The 14,374-nt window shown below is 35.5% G+C and overlaps 1 protein-coding gene across 1 annotated transcript in view; it reads left to right on the top strand.

Annotated features, from left to right (window-relative positions):
• Positions 1–1,917: 1,917 nt before the first annotated feature.
• The window catches only part of COL24A1 (collagen type XXIV alpha 1 chain), a 355,028-nt gene continuing 342,571 nt past the window's right edge, over positions 1,918–14,374 (top strand). Inside the window, 2 exon segments of the mRNA XM_044914336.1 lie at positions 1,918–1,933; positions 2,141–3,492. Coding sequence (XP_044770271.1) covers positions 1,918–1,933; positions 2,141–3,492 — 1,368 coding nt within the window.

The raw sequence follows: 14,374 nt of genomic DNA, 5'->3' as shown, positions 1-14,374 counted from the left end.
TGTAAAGATAGCCTATCTGGCATCTTAGAATGATAACTTTCACATAATATATGATTATATTTTAAGCATTGTGATTTTTTTAAAAGATTTTATTTATTTATTTGAGAGAGAGAGAATGAGAGACAGAGAGCACGAGAGGGAAGAGGGAGAAGCAGACCCCCTGCTGAGCAGGGAGCCCGATGTGGGACTCGATCCAGGGACTCCAGGATCATGACCTGAGCCGAAGGCAGTCACTTAACCAACTGAGCCACCCAGGCGCCCGCTAAGCATTGTGATTTTTATAGGAGTAGTGTTTCTAACATAGTTTACTTCTCAGATTGAGATATGCACACCCACAGAGGCAGATATATTGGGCAAGAGTACCCAAAGTCAGACTAAGCAGACATGTTTCAGAAGTATAAATTTTCCATGAAGATTGGGGTTGGGGATAGTTAACTGATTTAACTTGTAATTTATGTTTTATACTAAAAAATAGCCATATTATAGAGTAAAATTAAAGTGTTTCCTAAATTATAATTATAAAATATGAGAAGTCAAGATATTTTTTGTGTTTTTATGGGGCCTCTTTAAAATATTCCTCCAAACTCCTGGAGACATATATAATTCTAAACTGCTGTTAGTAATGTTTTGGTGGAAAAGATTGAGTTGCTGTCATACTGTGTCTTAGATACAAACATTTATAACTTTTAAAACTATTATAAAACTACAACTACTTTATAAATATAATGATTGTTATAACCTTAAAACACTTGAGTATTTTGTAAAGTTCTCTGCTGAGAAAACATTTTAATTGTGTTGCTAGATAATGCATGAGTTATATTTGGCATTATGTTTGCTATTTGTAATAAACATGAACATCTAATATCTACTAATTTTTTATAAAAGAAAAACTAAGATGATTCACAGTTTTTTTGGCTAATCTTCAAAAATGTTTATTTTTTTCTGTTATCACAGTTAATGAATTAATATTCTTTGACATTTCTTATTGGAAATGATTATATATGTACAAAGATACAGGTGGGAGGTTTATAACCTCCAAAATCATACAGATCATATGGCTGATGAAACTGTTCTATATCTCTAAGAAATTATCATCATTCTTTACAAATCATCATCATTCTTTACAAATTGTATTTTATTTTATAAGACTCTCTCAGAGATAAACATGGCATCTGATAAGATCCTGGTGGGGCATATTCATTAATCTAGAAATTGTAGAACTATTTGCAAGGCAAGAATAGTAGATATCCAATAATGAATCAGACATAGAATCTGTCTTCTAAGAGTTTATAATTGGATAAAGGAGAGACACAGTATACTATTAGTAACACCACAATAAAAATAAACCAGGAAAGGCCATAATTTTATAAAATTTTGTATTACATAAAACCTATATTATATAATAATTATTGAAAAAGAGTCTAAAAAGTGTTTGGATAAAAATTACTGTGGAGGACTGAGAAAATAATGGAAGCAAGAGAAACTTGGAATGGAAAGAAAAAGTATGTGATCATCAACAATAGGAATTAAGGTTCTCCTGTCTAGGAGATATCAAGGTGACTGAATACTCTATGTATAGCAAACTTAAGGTATTAGGCATAGGGAAAACTTTTATATAACTTGTAAATTCCCAGAAGGCCGCAAGGGAAAATAGCCTGAAAAACTATAGTTTAAAGATTATGTGAACTTAATTTATAAAATGATTTCCAAGTTATAATTTTTTTTGGTAACTGTGTCCCCTGTTCCTCTTTAACATAGAGGTCATAAAATTTTAAGTTTTAAATTAAGTAATATTCATTGGAGTAACAAATAAGATTCCTAATTGATCAGGAAAAATGAGGGAACATTTATTGAATTTTGGGTTTAGGAATATTAGTGTGTGTGCATGTGTGTGCATGTGCATGCGTGCACACTCGCATGGCTATGTTTGTATGTATGTGTGTGTTTCAAATTATGAGTATAACATTTTACTCTTCCTCTCCTTATCTTTCATCACCTGGAAATTGATAAAGCATGCTTATTTTAGGGATTACTGTTGATACAGACAAGGAATATGTTCTCATATTCAAACATTTATATGAACACATGAATGCATAAGAGTAAGATTCTTTCTCTTTCTCTCTCTCTTTTTAATTCCCAGGCATAGATATTCTTCATCAGCTAGGCCTTGGAGGCAAAGATGTAAGACATTCATCATCAGTGACTGCTGTACCGTCATCACCTACACCATTACCTCAGGGGTTCCATTTAACAGAATCAGGTGTCATTTTAACAAATGATGCTTACATTGAGTCACCTCTCTTGAAAATTTTACCAGTCAACTTAGAACAGCCATTTACAATATTAATTGGGTTGCAGTCACATAGAGTAAACAATGCATTTCTCTTCAGCATTAGAAATAAAAATAGACTGCAATTAGGAGTGCAATTATTACCTAAAAAATTAGTAGTATACCTTGGAGGAAAGCAGTCTGTATTTTTCAGCTACAGTTTTCACAATGAGCGATGGCACTCATTTGCTATTACTATTAGAAACCAAGTTGTCTCAATGTTTGTTGAGTGTGGCAAGAAATATTTTAGCAGAGAGACTCTTTTGGAAGTTCAGACTTTTGATTCTAACAGTGTGTTTACCTTAGGAAGTATGAATAATAATTCTGTACATTTTGAAGGAATAGTCTGTCAGTTGGATATTATTCCTTCTGCAGAAGCATCTGCAGATTATTGCAAATATGTGAAGCAGCGTTGTCGCCCTGAGATAAGCCTTCTTCATACAACCATCGTACCAGCTGAGATACTGGAAAACTCTCCTTTGCCCAAACAATTTGGTGAAAAATTGCTGTCAGAGGACACATTTACCAAAGGCAAAAGCATCCCAAATATCATAAATAACGATTCTGCCACAGTCCGTAAACAACAAGGACACCAGATATCAAAATCTCAGTCAACCTCTCTTCATTCAAGCAATGTCTCTGCTGTGGATCTTGTAAACCATGGAATTCAGGCCAAAGAAATGATCACTGAGGAACATACTCAGACAAATTTAAGCCTGTCAGTGACCCATCATCTCAATAAGGCGAGAACAAATAGCAAGGAGAAATTTAGTTCTCTCCCAAATGTGTCTGACAATATCACACAGCATAATGATAGAGTAACTGGTTTGTCACCATTTAAGAAGATATCATCTGTTCTTCCACATATGAAACAAGAAAGAATTACTAATCTCAAGAAGGCTATCACAGCAAATCTACACACTAATGAACTCATGGAACTACACCAGATTTTAAACACAACCTTATACAGAGTGACAGATGAGCCGACTGTGGACAATCACCTTGACCTGAGGACAGAAGGTGAATTTGATCCTGACGCTACCTACCCCATCGAAAGTACCTATGAGACTGAACTTTATGATTATTATTATTATTATGAGGATCTTAATACAATGCTCGAAATGGAGACTCTAAGAGGGCCAAAAGGGGACACTGGACCTCCCGTAAGTTATTTATTTATTTTTAAATCTGTCTTAATGTATTAACTTATCAAAAAGAAATCTCTAGACTGAACAATACAGAACAGATTGGATCTGTTTCAGAAATATATCCTGGCTATAGTGAGTGAATTTGTCGTTATTATAATACATCCAACCAGAATGCAACCCTGGCTCAAATGTTCTATTTTTGTTGCTGTTTTCATTGGCAGACTGAAAGGTTACTTAATTCTGGTAAAGTGATGAGTAAGCTATGTTTTTCTTGTCCAGTTGAAATTCAACCAGGAATTCAACTGCTAAATATATATCAGCATTCTTTATAGAAAAACCATAGACTTAATACATAATCATGTTAAGAGAAGAATATGAAAGTTGTAGTACACTAAAGAAAAATACATTAAATACATCAATTAAATTAATTGATAATCATTAAACACATCTTTGTGTTTAAAGTGGATTTATCCACTTTAAATAATATCAAGTGGATTAAAATAGAGTATAAAAATTTATTTTAGATAGAGATAATTTTGTAGTGAATCATTGACTGGAAAAAAGAAAACCCTTGCATTATCATTCTAAATGAAATAGTTTAGTATCTATTAAGAATAACATATTTCATTAAATCTTTAATGACATAGTTCATTTACATTTATGAATTAATAAAATCTCCAGCTACCTAATACAAAAAAATAGCTAACAGCCCATCTGTCTATTCAATGGGAAAAAACCCAGCCAAATCACTTATTTAATAATATATAAACAAAACTATGAGATAATAGACAGATGTTTTCAGCTCTGAAATTCTTTTGTTGTGTAGGGGCAATTACAGATGAACATTTGAAAAATTTCTTAGTCATTTAAAACTTATTTAAATCTATTTAAAATCACATTAGAAACATGTTTTTGCCTTTTATGTTTTATATCTTAAGTAATCAACCTGTATGTGTTTAGAAAATAATTTTCTAATTGCAAGCAGACTAAAATATATCTTAAAGTATTTCTTTCTTTGATGAAAATAAAATTTGAGTCATTGGTTTGGTTCCAGAGGCAATTGAATGGGAGAAGATGACATCACCTGCTTAGCTTATGCTTCCTTTGTGGTTCTTGTTTGAAGTGATTTGATAGGTATTGAACAATTCTTAATAGAGTTAATGTTTAAAGGTTTTAAAATAAAATCTGAAAAATGTATTATTATAGAGAAATAAACTCTTGTCAGCTATAGCAATTAATTATTAACATCTTAGTAATAAAACTGAGCTACTGGGCAGGTCATATTAAATGAATAGTTATGGAAGCCATTTACTTTCTTCGGAAAAAGTCAGTATGATGAGATGAGCATTAAGCTCTTCTATAAATCCCAAAATAGTCATTTCAAAATTGGTAGATGAAACAATAATATTTAACAGATATTTACTTAGTTTCTGCTATGGGCAAAACAAGAACACAAAGTATATATATCATAGTCACTCTTCAGAAGGAGCTTACAAACTAAGGGTATGAGGTACAAATGTTTATAAGAGAAATATTTTCTGAGGAGATCCCTATGAAAGATCACTTAAGGCTGAGCTGTTCAAAATAGGTTTTTGTGGACAAAGTTAGTAATAACTTAGGCCTCAAAGAATGGATAGATTTTGATAGGGGAAAGGAACTGGTCTTTTGTATAGGAAAAGTGGCATGACAGCTATCATTTACTGAGTTTTTACTTTGTGGCAATGCTCTACCATACCCTTTACATTCATTATCTTATCTTAAAAAATTTGGTGAGGTTGGTATTATTATCCTCATTTTTCAGGTGAAGAAACTGAAGCCCAGAAAAGTTAATTTCCTTGCTCATAACCACAATGCTAATAAATGATGGAGCCAGGGTTTGGATTCAGATTTTCTGCCTCTAGAGCTCCAGCTCTTTCATGATGTTAGACTGAATAATGTTGGACAAATATAAGATCCAAGTTAGATGTTGTCAGGTTATGGAGAGTTATAATTGTCAAACTGATAGTTCTAACTTTATCTTGTTCTCATGGGGAATTTTGTAGGTTTCTGAGCAGAGATACTAATAGGGAAGTCATTCTGTTAGTAGTGCCCAGCACAAACAAGAAGTTGCTGCTATCATCTTGATGTTGCAAGACTAGGACATCTAGGATGACAGCAGTGAAAATGAAGAGGAAAGGTAGGATTTAAGAAATATTTTGAAGAAAGATTTGGTAGAACTAAGAAATTAATTGGACCTAGGGACCAAACAGAAAGGAAGAGAATCAAAGATGTCTAAAGTTTTTAAGTCTGTGGATTGAGAGAATGGTAATACCATTACTAAAATCAGTAATTAAGAGAGGAAGTCAATTTTAGGAGAGGAAACTAAGTTAGAACATTGAAGATACTGTTGAAAATTCAGTCAGCTGTTGGAAAAATTAAGAAAATGAAGTGGAAAAGAGAGATCAAGATAAGGATATAGATTTGGGAGTCTTCCTAACAATATTATAGTTGAAGCTATAGGGTTGGATAATTTTCAGGGCAAGGAGTTTGGCATAGGGTCAGGAGCCAAATCATGGGGAATATTTGCTTTGGGATTATGGCAGAAAAAAAAGCAGAAATGTGAATGAACAGTCAGATGGGAGAGAAGAGTATAACATAGAAGAGAGTTTTGAGAAGAAATTGATCAGCAGCGCCAAAAGCTACGTAGAAGTCAAGAAGGATGCGTACTGAAAAACAGTGCAGGAAATGCACTGGCTCTTCTGATAGGAAAGTCACTATTGAACTTCATGGGTCCAACTTAAGCGTAAGGTAGAAGACTAAAGGTAGATTTTTTAAAAGCTAATGAAAATGTGAATGGTGATGAAATGATGAACTTTGTGGGGATTGTTGCCCCATTTCTTGAAGTAGATGTTACTATGTGAAGTCTCTGAGGCCAGCCTGATTTTTCCTACCTGTAGGTGATTTTTTCCACCATACACCTGTGCAGTTCTTTCATCATCTCTGAAGTTCATTAAACCTATTTAGGTCTGTATTGGGTTTTTTCTGGTACTCCTTTAATATGAAGATTATTTTTATTTCATTATAGAAACATCTTCCCTTATTTCCTCAAATATTTTTCTTTTCCATTTTTCCATCTTCTTCAGACACCCCAACATACATATATGTTGGATGTCCTTTGTGATGATAGATACTATTATCTTCTCTACAAGCATGTCTATGTGATTGCTTTTTGCTATTTAATTTTGTGTGAATTCAGTTATTCTGCACTCACATACCTTTATTGATTTTTCAATTGTATTTAATCAGATTTTATTGTATCTGGCGTGGCTTTCATCCATAATGGTTTCTTTTTTGCTCTTTTCATGTCTTTCTTAAACTCTTTTGGTTCACATTTCATTAACTTCATTGTTGTTTTTATTTCTTATAACTCTTTTTTGAGCTCTCTTTTTATAGAAAAATGGCGTCTTGAAATTCTTTGCATCCATATGACTGAACTTTTTCTCTGTTGTGTGGAGTAATTCCTCCTCTGATAAATAATTTTCATCTACTTTTAATTTACGTTTCTGTCCTCAGACTTACCCCTCTCCTCGATATGTATGTATAGGTCGCCTGCTGGTTTCTTTCTGGTTATTAGCCATTTTTAAAATAAAGAGAACTCTAACTGGGCCACTATTTGTTTTAGAATAGTACAGGAAAGGCAAAGGGAAGTAAGATGGAGTGGTACACAGTGTCAAATTTAGGTGGCTGCCTTTAAACACCATCTGATCATATTTATTTTGTCCTCTACCCAGAGACATATCTCCTCTTATTTTCATGTACAATTTGTTATGAAGCCCTTTATTTCACAGGCCCTCTAAGAACCAATATGATGATTTATGCTCCTGTTTTTTATCCCTTCTCACCACCAGAAATCTCCTGGGGTTAGGAGGTTTAGTTGCAGATCATAAAAATGATGGGTTCTTCCTCTTCAAATCTACCTTCTTTACTCTTGGCTGTTTGGAGCTGGGTCTTCACTGGGTCATTAATCATATCTATTGTGGCTTTCTTATTCCCTTTAAACCTCATCATTGTTAATCAAAGGATTTTTGGAATGAACTTTCAGGATTGATATGCATTTAGATATCTGCAGCCTGTCCAAGATTTGAGGTCTGAGGAGGTTTTTTGTTCTTGGTCATCTCTCAACATCTTTCCTTACCACAAAACTTTTCAGTATTTGGAAGATAATCGTCATATTTTGTGGTTTGTGGTTGTGGTCCTTTCCTTGTTTCGTTGGAGATGATGTTTTTTCTTTTGCCTTTTTTTTGTTTTCAGTGGGTTTTGAGGGAGGGAGGGTAGTTTAAAAAATGTTCTGCCTAAATTCTCTAGTGATCTTTTTAAAAACACAAATCACATCACATCATTTAGCTGCTTAAATTCTTCAGTGACAGAAGAATAAAGCATTTAGAATAAATGAAAGACTTTTTATTATAACCTATGCAGTTTTATGTGATCTGGCTCCTTCTTATCTCTGCAGCCTCATTTTGTCCCACTTTCCCAACTCTCACTGAGTTGAGTTTTCTTTTAATTTCTCAATAAGACTGTGCTTTTTGTTTGGTTTGCTTTGTTTTACTCATGCCCTCATTCCATTTTCTTCCAATTTTCTGGATTAACTTTCTTCTCTTTTCTCTTTTTCATCTTTTCAGTCTAACTTAGCACTTCCTCAGAGAAGTCTTCTCTGATACCACAAATAAATTTGGTGCACTAACTATTTTAATCTCTCTGTTGCTTGCTTGTTCTTTTCCTTCATATCACTAACTAAAATGTATAATTATGTGCTTATTTGTTAACGTGTGTTTTTTATCTGGACTGTAAGCTGCAGGAGGGCTTGATGCTGACTAATGTTTATCGAATGAGTGAATGAATGAGTGAGTGAAGGAATTAAAAAAGAAAATTTAGACGCAGGGCTTCCAAGATTAATTGGCCAAGCATTACTAGGTTTTAGAAGTTTTGGTCTAGTGAATATATTTCCCTTAGTATATATTACCCTAGTAATTACATTATAACCTACATTGAGTGCTTGATGTGCCCATATACCTTTTAAAAAATTTATTACCCTATAGATTACTGGTTAACTACTATATATCAGCCATAGTGATAGGTATTTTTTTTTAAAGATTTTATTTATTTATTTGACAGAGAGAGAGATAGCGAGAGAGGGAACACAAGCAGGGGGAGCGGGAGAGGGAGAAGTAGGCTTCCTGCTGAGCAAAGAGCCTGATGCGGGGCTCGATCCCAGGACCCTGGGATCATGGCCTGAGCCGAAGGCAGACGCTTAACGACTGAGCCACCCAGGCGCCCCAGTGATAGGTATTTTATACCTATAGTATCTTTAATGTTCACAAGAACTTTGAGAGGTATATATTTTTTTATTTTACTTTTTATTTTTTTATTTTATTATGTTATGTTAATCACCATACATTACATCATTAGTTTTTGATGTAGTGTTCCATGATTCATTGTTTGCATATAATACCCAGTGCTCCATTCAGTATGTGCCCTCTTTAATATCCATCGGCAGGCAAACCCATCCCCCCACCCCCGTCCCCTCTAGAACCCTCAGTTTGTTTCTCAGAGTCCATAGTCTCTCATGGTTCGTCTCCCCCTCCGATTCCCCCCCTTCATTTTTCCCTTCCTACTATCTTCTGTTTTTTTTTTTAACATATAATGTATTATTTGTTTCAGAGGTACAGGTCTGTGATTCAACAGTCTTACACAATTCACAGCGCTCACCATAGCACATACCCTCCCCAATGTCTATCACCCAGCCACCCCATCCCTCCCCCGCCACCACTCCAGCAACCCTCAGTTTGTTTCCTGAGATTAAGAATTCCTCATATCAGTGAGGTCATATGATACATGTCTTTCTCTGTTTGACTTATTTTGCTCAGCATTAATACCCTCCAGTTCCATCCATGTCATTGCAAATGGGAAGATTTCATTCCTTTTCATGGCTGCATAATATTCTATCTTCCCTATCCATTCATCTGTCGATGGACATGGACATCTTGGCTCTTTCCAAGGTTTGGCTATTGTGGACATTGCTGCTATAAACATCGGGGTGCACGTACCCCTTCGGATCACTACATTTCCATCTTTGCAGTAAATACCCAGTAGTGCCATTGTGGGGTCGTATGGTAGCTCTATTTTCAACTTTTTGAGGAACCTCCATACTGTTTTCCACAGTGGCTGCACCAGCTTGCATTCCCACCAACAGTGTAAGAGGGTTCCCCTTTCTCCACATTCTCGCCAACATCTGTTGTTTCTTGACTTGTTAATTTTAGCCATTCTGACTGGTGTGAGGTGGTATCTCATTGAGGTTTTGATTTGGATTTCCCTGATGCCGAGCGATGTTGAGCACTTTTTCATGTGTCTGTTGGCCATTTGGATGTCTTCTTTGGAAAAATGTCTGTTCATGTCTTCTGCCCATTTCTTGATTGGATTCTTTGTTCTTTGGGTGTTGAGTTTGATAAGTTCTTTATAGATTTTGGATACTAGTCCTTTATCTGATATGTCATTTGCAAATATCTTCTCCCATTCTGTTGGTTGTCTTTTGGTTTTGTTGACTGTTTCCTTTGCTGTGCAAAAGCTTTTTATCTTGATGAAGTCCCAATAGTTCATTTTTGCCCTTGCTTCCCTTGCCTTTGGCAAAGTTTCTAGGAAGAAGTTGCTGTGGCTGAGGTCAAAGAGGTTGCCGCCTGTGTGCTCCTCAAGGATTTTGATGGATTCTTGTCTCACATGTAGGTCTTTCCTTCATTTTGAGTGTATTTTTGTGTGTCTTATAAGGAAATTGTCCAGTCTGATTCTTCTGCATGTGGCTGTCCAATTTTCCCAACACCATTTGTTGAAGAGACTGTCTTTTTTCCATTGGACATTCTTTGCTGCTTTGTCGAAGATTAGTTGACCATAAAGTTGAGGGTCCATTTCTGGGCTCTCTATTCTGTTCCACTGATCTATGTGTGTTTTGGGGCCAGTACCATACTGTCTTGATGATTACACCTTTGTAATAGAGTTTGAAGTCTGGAATTGTGATGCCACCAGCTTTGCTTTTCCTTTTCAACATTCCTCTGGCTATTTGGGGTCTTTTCTGGTTCCATACAAATTTTAGGATTATTTGTTCCAGCTCTGTGAAAAAAGTTGATGGTATTTTGATAGGGATTGCATTAAATGTGTAGATTGCTCTAGGTAACATAGACATTTCCACAATCTTTGTTCTTCCAATCCATGAGCATGGAACGTTTTTCCATTTCTTCGTGTCTTCCTCAATTTCTTTCATGAGTATTCTATAGTTTTCTGAGTACAGATTCTTTGCCTCTTTGGTTAGATTTATTCCCAGGTATCTTATGGTTTTGGGTGCAATTGTAAATGGGATCGACTCCTTAATTTCTCTTTCTTCTGTCTTGTTGTTGGTGTAGAGAAATGCAACTGATTTCTATGCATTGATTTTATATCCTGCCACTTGACTGAATTCCTGTATGAGTTCTAGCAGTTTTGGGGTGGATTCTTTTGGATTTTCCACATAAAGTATCATATCATCTGCAAAGAGTGAGAGTTTGACTTCTTCTTTGCCAATTAGAATGCCTTTTATTTCTTTTTGTTGTCTGATTGCTGAGGCTAGGACTGCTAGTAATACGTTGAATAGCAGTGGTGATAGTGGACATCCCTGCTGTGTTCCTGAACTTAGGGGGAAAGCTCTCAGTTTTTCCCCATTGAGTATGATATTCACTGTGGGTTTTTCAGAGATGGCTTTTATGATACTGAGGTATGTACCCTATCCCTACACTGTGAAGAGTTTTAATCAAGAAAGGATGCTGTACTTTGTCAAATGCTTTTTCTGCATCTATTGAGAGGATCATATGTGGTTCTTTTCCTTTCTTTTATTAATGTATTGCATCACATTGATTGATTTGCGGATGTTGAACCAACCATGCAGCCCAGGGATAAATCCCACTTGGTCGTGGTGAATAATCCTTTTAATGTACTGTTGGATCCTATTGGCTAGTATTTTGGTGAGAATTTTTGCATCCATGTTCATCAAGGATATTGGTCTGTAATTCTCCTTTTTGATGAGGTATTTGTCTGGTTTTGGGATCAAGGTAATGATGGCCTCATAAAATGAGTTTGGAAGTTTTCCTTCCATTTCCATTTTTTGGAACCGTTTCAGAAGAATAGGTATTAATTCTTCTTTAAATGTGTGGTAGAACTCCCCTGGGAAGCCATCTGGCCCTGGGCTCTTGTTTGTTGGGAGATTTTTTATTACTGCTTCAATTTCCTTAGTGGTTATGGGTCTGTTCAGGTTTTCTCTTTCTTCTTGGTTCAGTTTTGGTAGTTTATATGTCTCTAGGAATGCATCCATTTTTTCAAGATTATCTAATTTGCTGGCATATTGTTGCTCATAATGTTCTTATAATTGTTTGTATTTCTTTGGTGTTGGTTGTGATCTCTCCTCTTTCATTCATGATTTTATTTATTTGGGTCCTTTCTCTTTTCTTTTTGATAAGTCTGGCCAGGGGTTTATCAATCTTATTAATTCTTTCAAAGAACCAGCTCCTAGTTTCGTTGATCTGTTCTACTGTTCTTTTGGTTTCTATTTCATTGATTTCTGCTCTGATCTTTATTATCTCTCTTCTCCTACTGGGTTTAGGCTTTATTTGCCGTTCTTTCTCCAGCTCCTTTAGGTGTAGGGTTAGGTTGTGTATTTGAGACCTTTTGTGTTTCTTGCGAAAGGCTTGTATTGCTATATACTTTCCTCTTGGGACAGCCTTTGCTGCATCCCAAAGATTTTGAACAGTTGTGTTTTCATTTTCATTTGTTTCTATGAATTTTTTAAATTCTTCTTTAATTACCTGGTTGACCCATTTATTCTTTAATAGGATGCTCTTTAGCCTCCATGTATTTGAGTTCTTTCCAACTTTCTGCTTATGACTGAGTTTTAGTTTCAAAGCATTGTGGTCCGAAAATATGAAGGGAATGATCCCAATCCTTTGGTACCAGTTGAAACCTAATTTGTGACCTAGGAGGTGGTCTATTCTGGAGAATGTTCCATGGGCAGCAGAGAAGAATGTGTATTCTGTTCCTTTGGGATGGAATGTTCTGAATATATCTGTGGAGTCCATTTGGTCCAGTGTGTCATTTAAAGTCTTTATTTCCTTGTTGATCTTTTGCTTAGATGATCTGTCCATTTCAGTGAGGGGGGTGTTAAAGTCCCCTACTATTATTGTATTGTTGTTGATGTGTTTCTTTGCTTTTGTTATTAATTGGCTTATATAATTGGCTGCTCCCATATTAGGGGCATAGATATTTAAAGTTGTTAGATCTTCTTGTTGGATAGACCCTTTAAGTATGATATAGTGTCCTTCCTCATCTCTTATTATAGTCTTTGGTTTAAAATCTAATTTGTCTGATCTAAGGATTGCCACCCCAGCTTTCTTTTGGTGTCCATTAGCATGGTAAATGGTTTTCCACCCCCTCACTTTCAATCTGGAGGTGCCTTTGGGTCTAAAATGAGTCTCTTGCAGACAGCATATCGATGGGTCTTGTTTATTTATCCAATCTGATACCCTGTGTCTTTTGATTGGGGCATTTAGCCCATTTACATTCAGGGTAACTATTGAAAGATATGAATTTAGTGCCACTGTATTGCCTGTAAGGTGAATTTTACTGTATATTGTCTGTGTTCCTTTCTGGTCTATGTTACTTTTAGGGTCTCTCTTTGCTTAGAGGACCCCTTTCAATATTTCTTATAGGGCTGGTTTCGTGTTTGCAAACTCCTTTAGTTTTTGTATGTCCTGGAAGCTTTTTATCTCTCCTTTTATTTTCAATGACAGCCTGGCTGGGTATAGTATTCTTGGCTGCATATTTTTCTCATTTAGTGCTCTTAATCTATCATGCCAGTCTTTTCTGGCCTGCCAGGTCTCTGTGGATAGGTCTGTTGCCAATCTGATGTTTCTACCATTGTAGGTTACAGATCTCTTGTCTCAAGCTGCTTTCAGGATTTTCTCTTTGTCTCTGAGACTCATAAGTTTTACTATTAGATGTTGGGGTGTTGACCTATTTTTATTGATTTTGAGGGGGCTTCTCTGTGCCTCCTGGATTTTGATGCCTATTTCCTTCCCCAAATTAGAGACATTCTCTGCTACAGTTTGCTCCAATATAACTTCTGCCCCTCTCTCTCTTTCTTCTTCTTCTGGGATCCCAATTATTCTAATATTGTTTCATCTTATGGTATCGCTTATCTCTCAAATTCTGCCCTCGTGATCTAGTAGTTGTTTATCTCACTTTTTCTCAGCTTCTTTATTTTCCATCATTTGGTCTTTTGTATCACTAATTCTCTCTTCTGCCTAATTTCTCCTAGCAGTTAGAACCTCCATTTTTGATTGCACCTCATTAATAGCCTTTTTGATTTTGATTTGGTTAGATTTTAGTTCTTTGATTTCTCCAGAAAGGGTTTCTCTAATATCTTCCATGCTTTTTTCAAGCCCAGCTAGTATCTTTAAAATCGTCATTCTGAACTCTAGTTCCAACATCTTACTAATGTCTGTATTGATTAGGTCCCTGGCAGTCAGTACTGCCTCTTCTTCTTTTTTTTGAGGTGATTTTTTCCGTCTTGTCATTTTGTCCAGAGGACAATAGATGAATGAGAGAATAAAATGCTAACAGGGTAACAACGACCACAGAAAAATACATACTAAACAAATCAGAAGAGACCTGAAACCAGGGGAAAAGAAAGGGAAGGAAAGAAAAAAGAAAAAAAAAAAAGATTAAAAAAAATATGTTCAAATATGATCAGACTAGTGCATAAATCAGTGCTACACATTTAGATTTTGGGTGTATTTTGGTCTTTTAGAAGAAAGTGCCTCCCAAAGTTTTAAAGAAAGAAAAA

The sequence above is a fragment of the Neomonachus schauinslandi genome, chromosome 4 (genome assembly GCF_002201575.2).
Source record: "Neomonachus schauinslandi chromosome 4, ASM220157v2, whole genome shotgun sequence".
Lineage (NCBI taxonomy): Eukaryota > Metazoa > Chordata > Mammalia > Carnivora > Phocidae > Neomonachus > Neomonachus schauinslandi.
The sequence above is the reverse complement of the archived record's forward strand: the minus strand, read 5'-3'. Positions and strand labels throughout refer to the sequence as shown.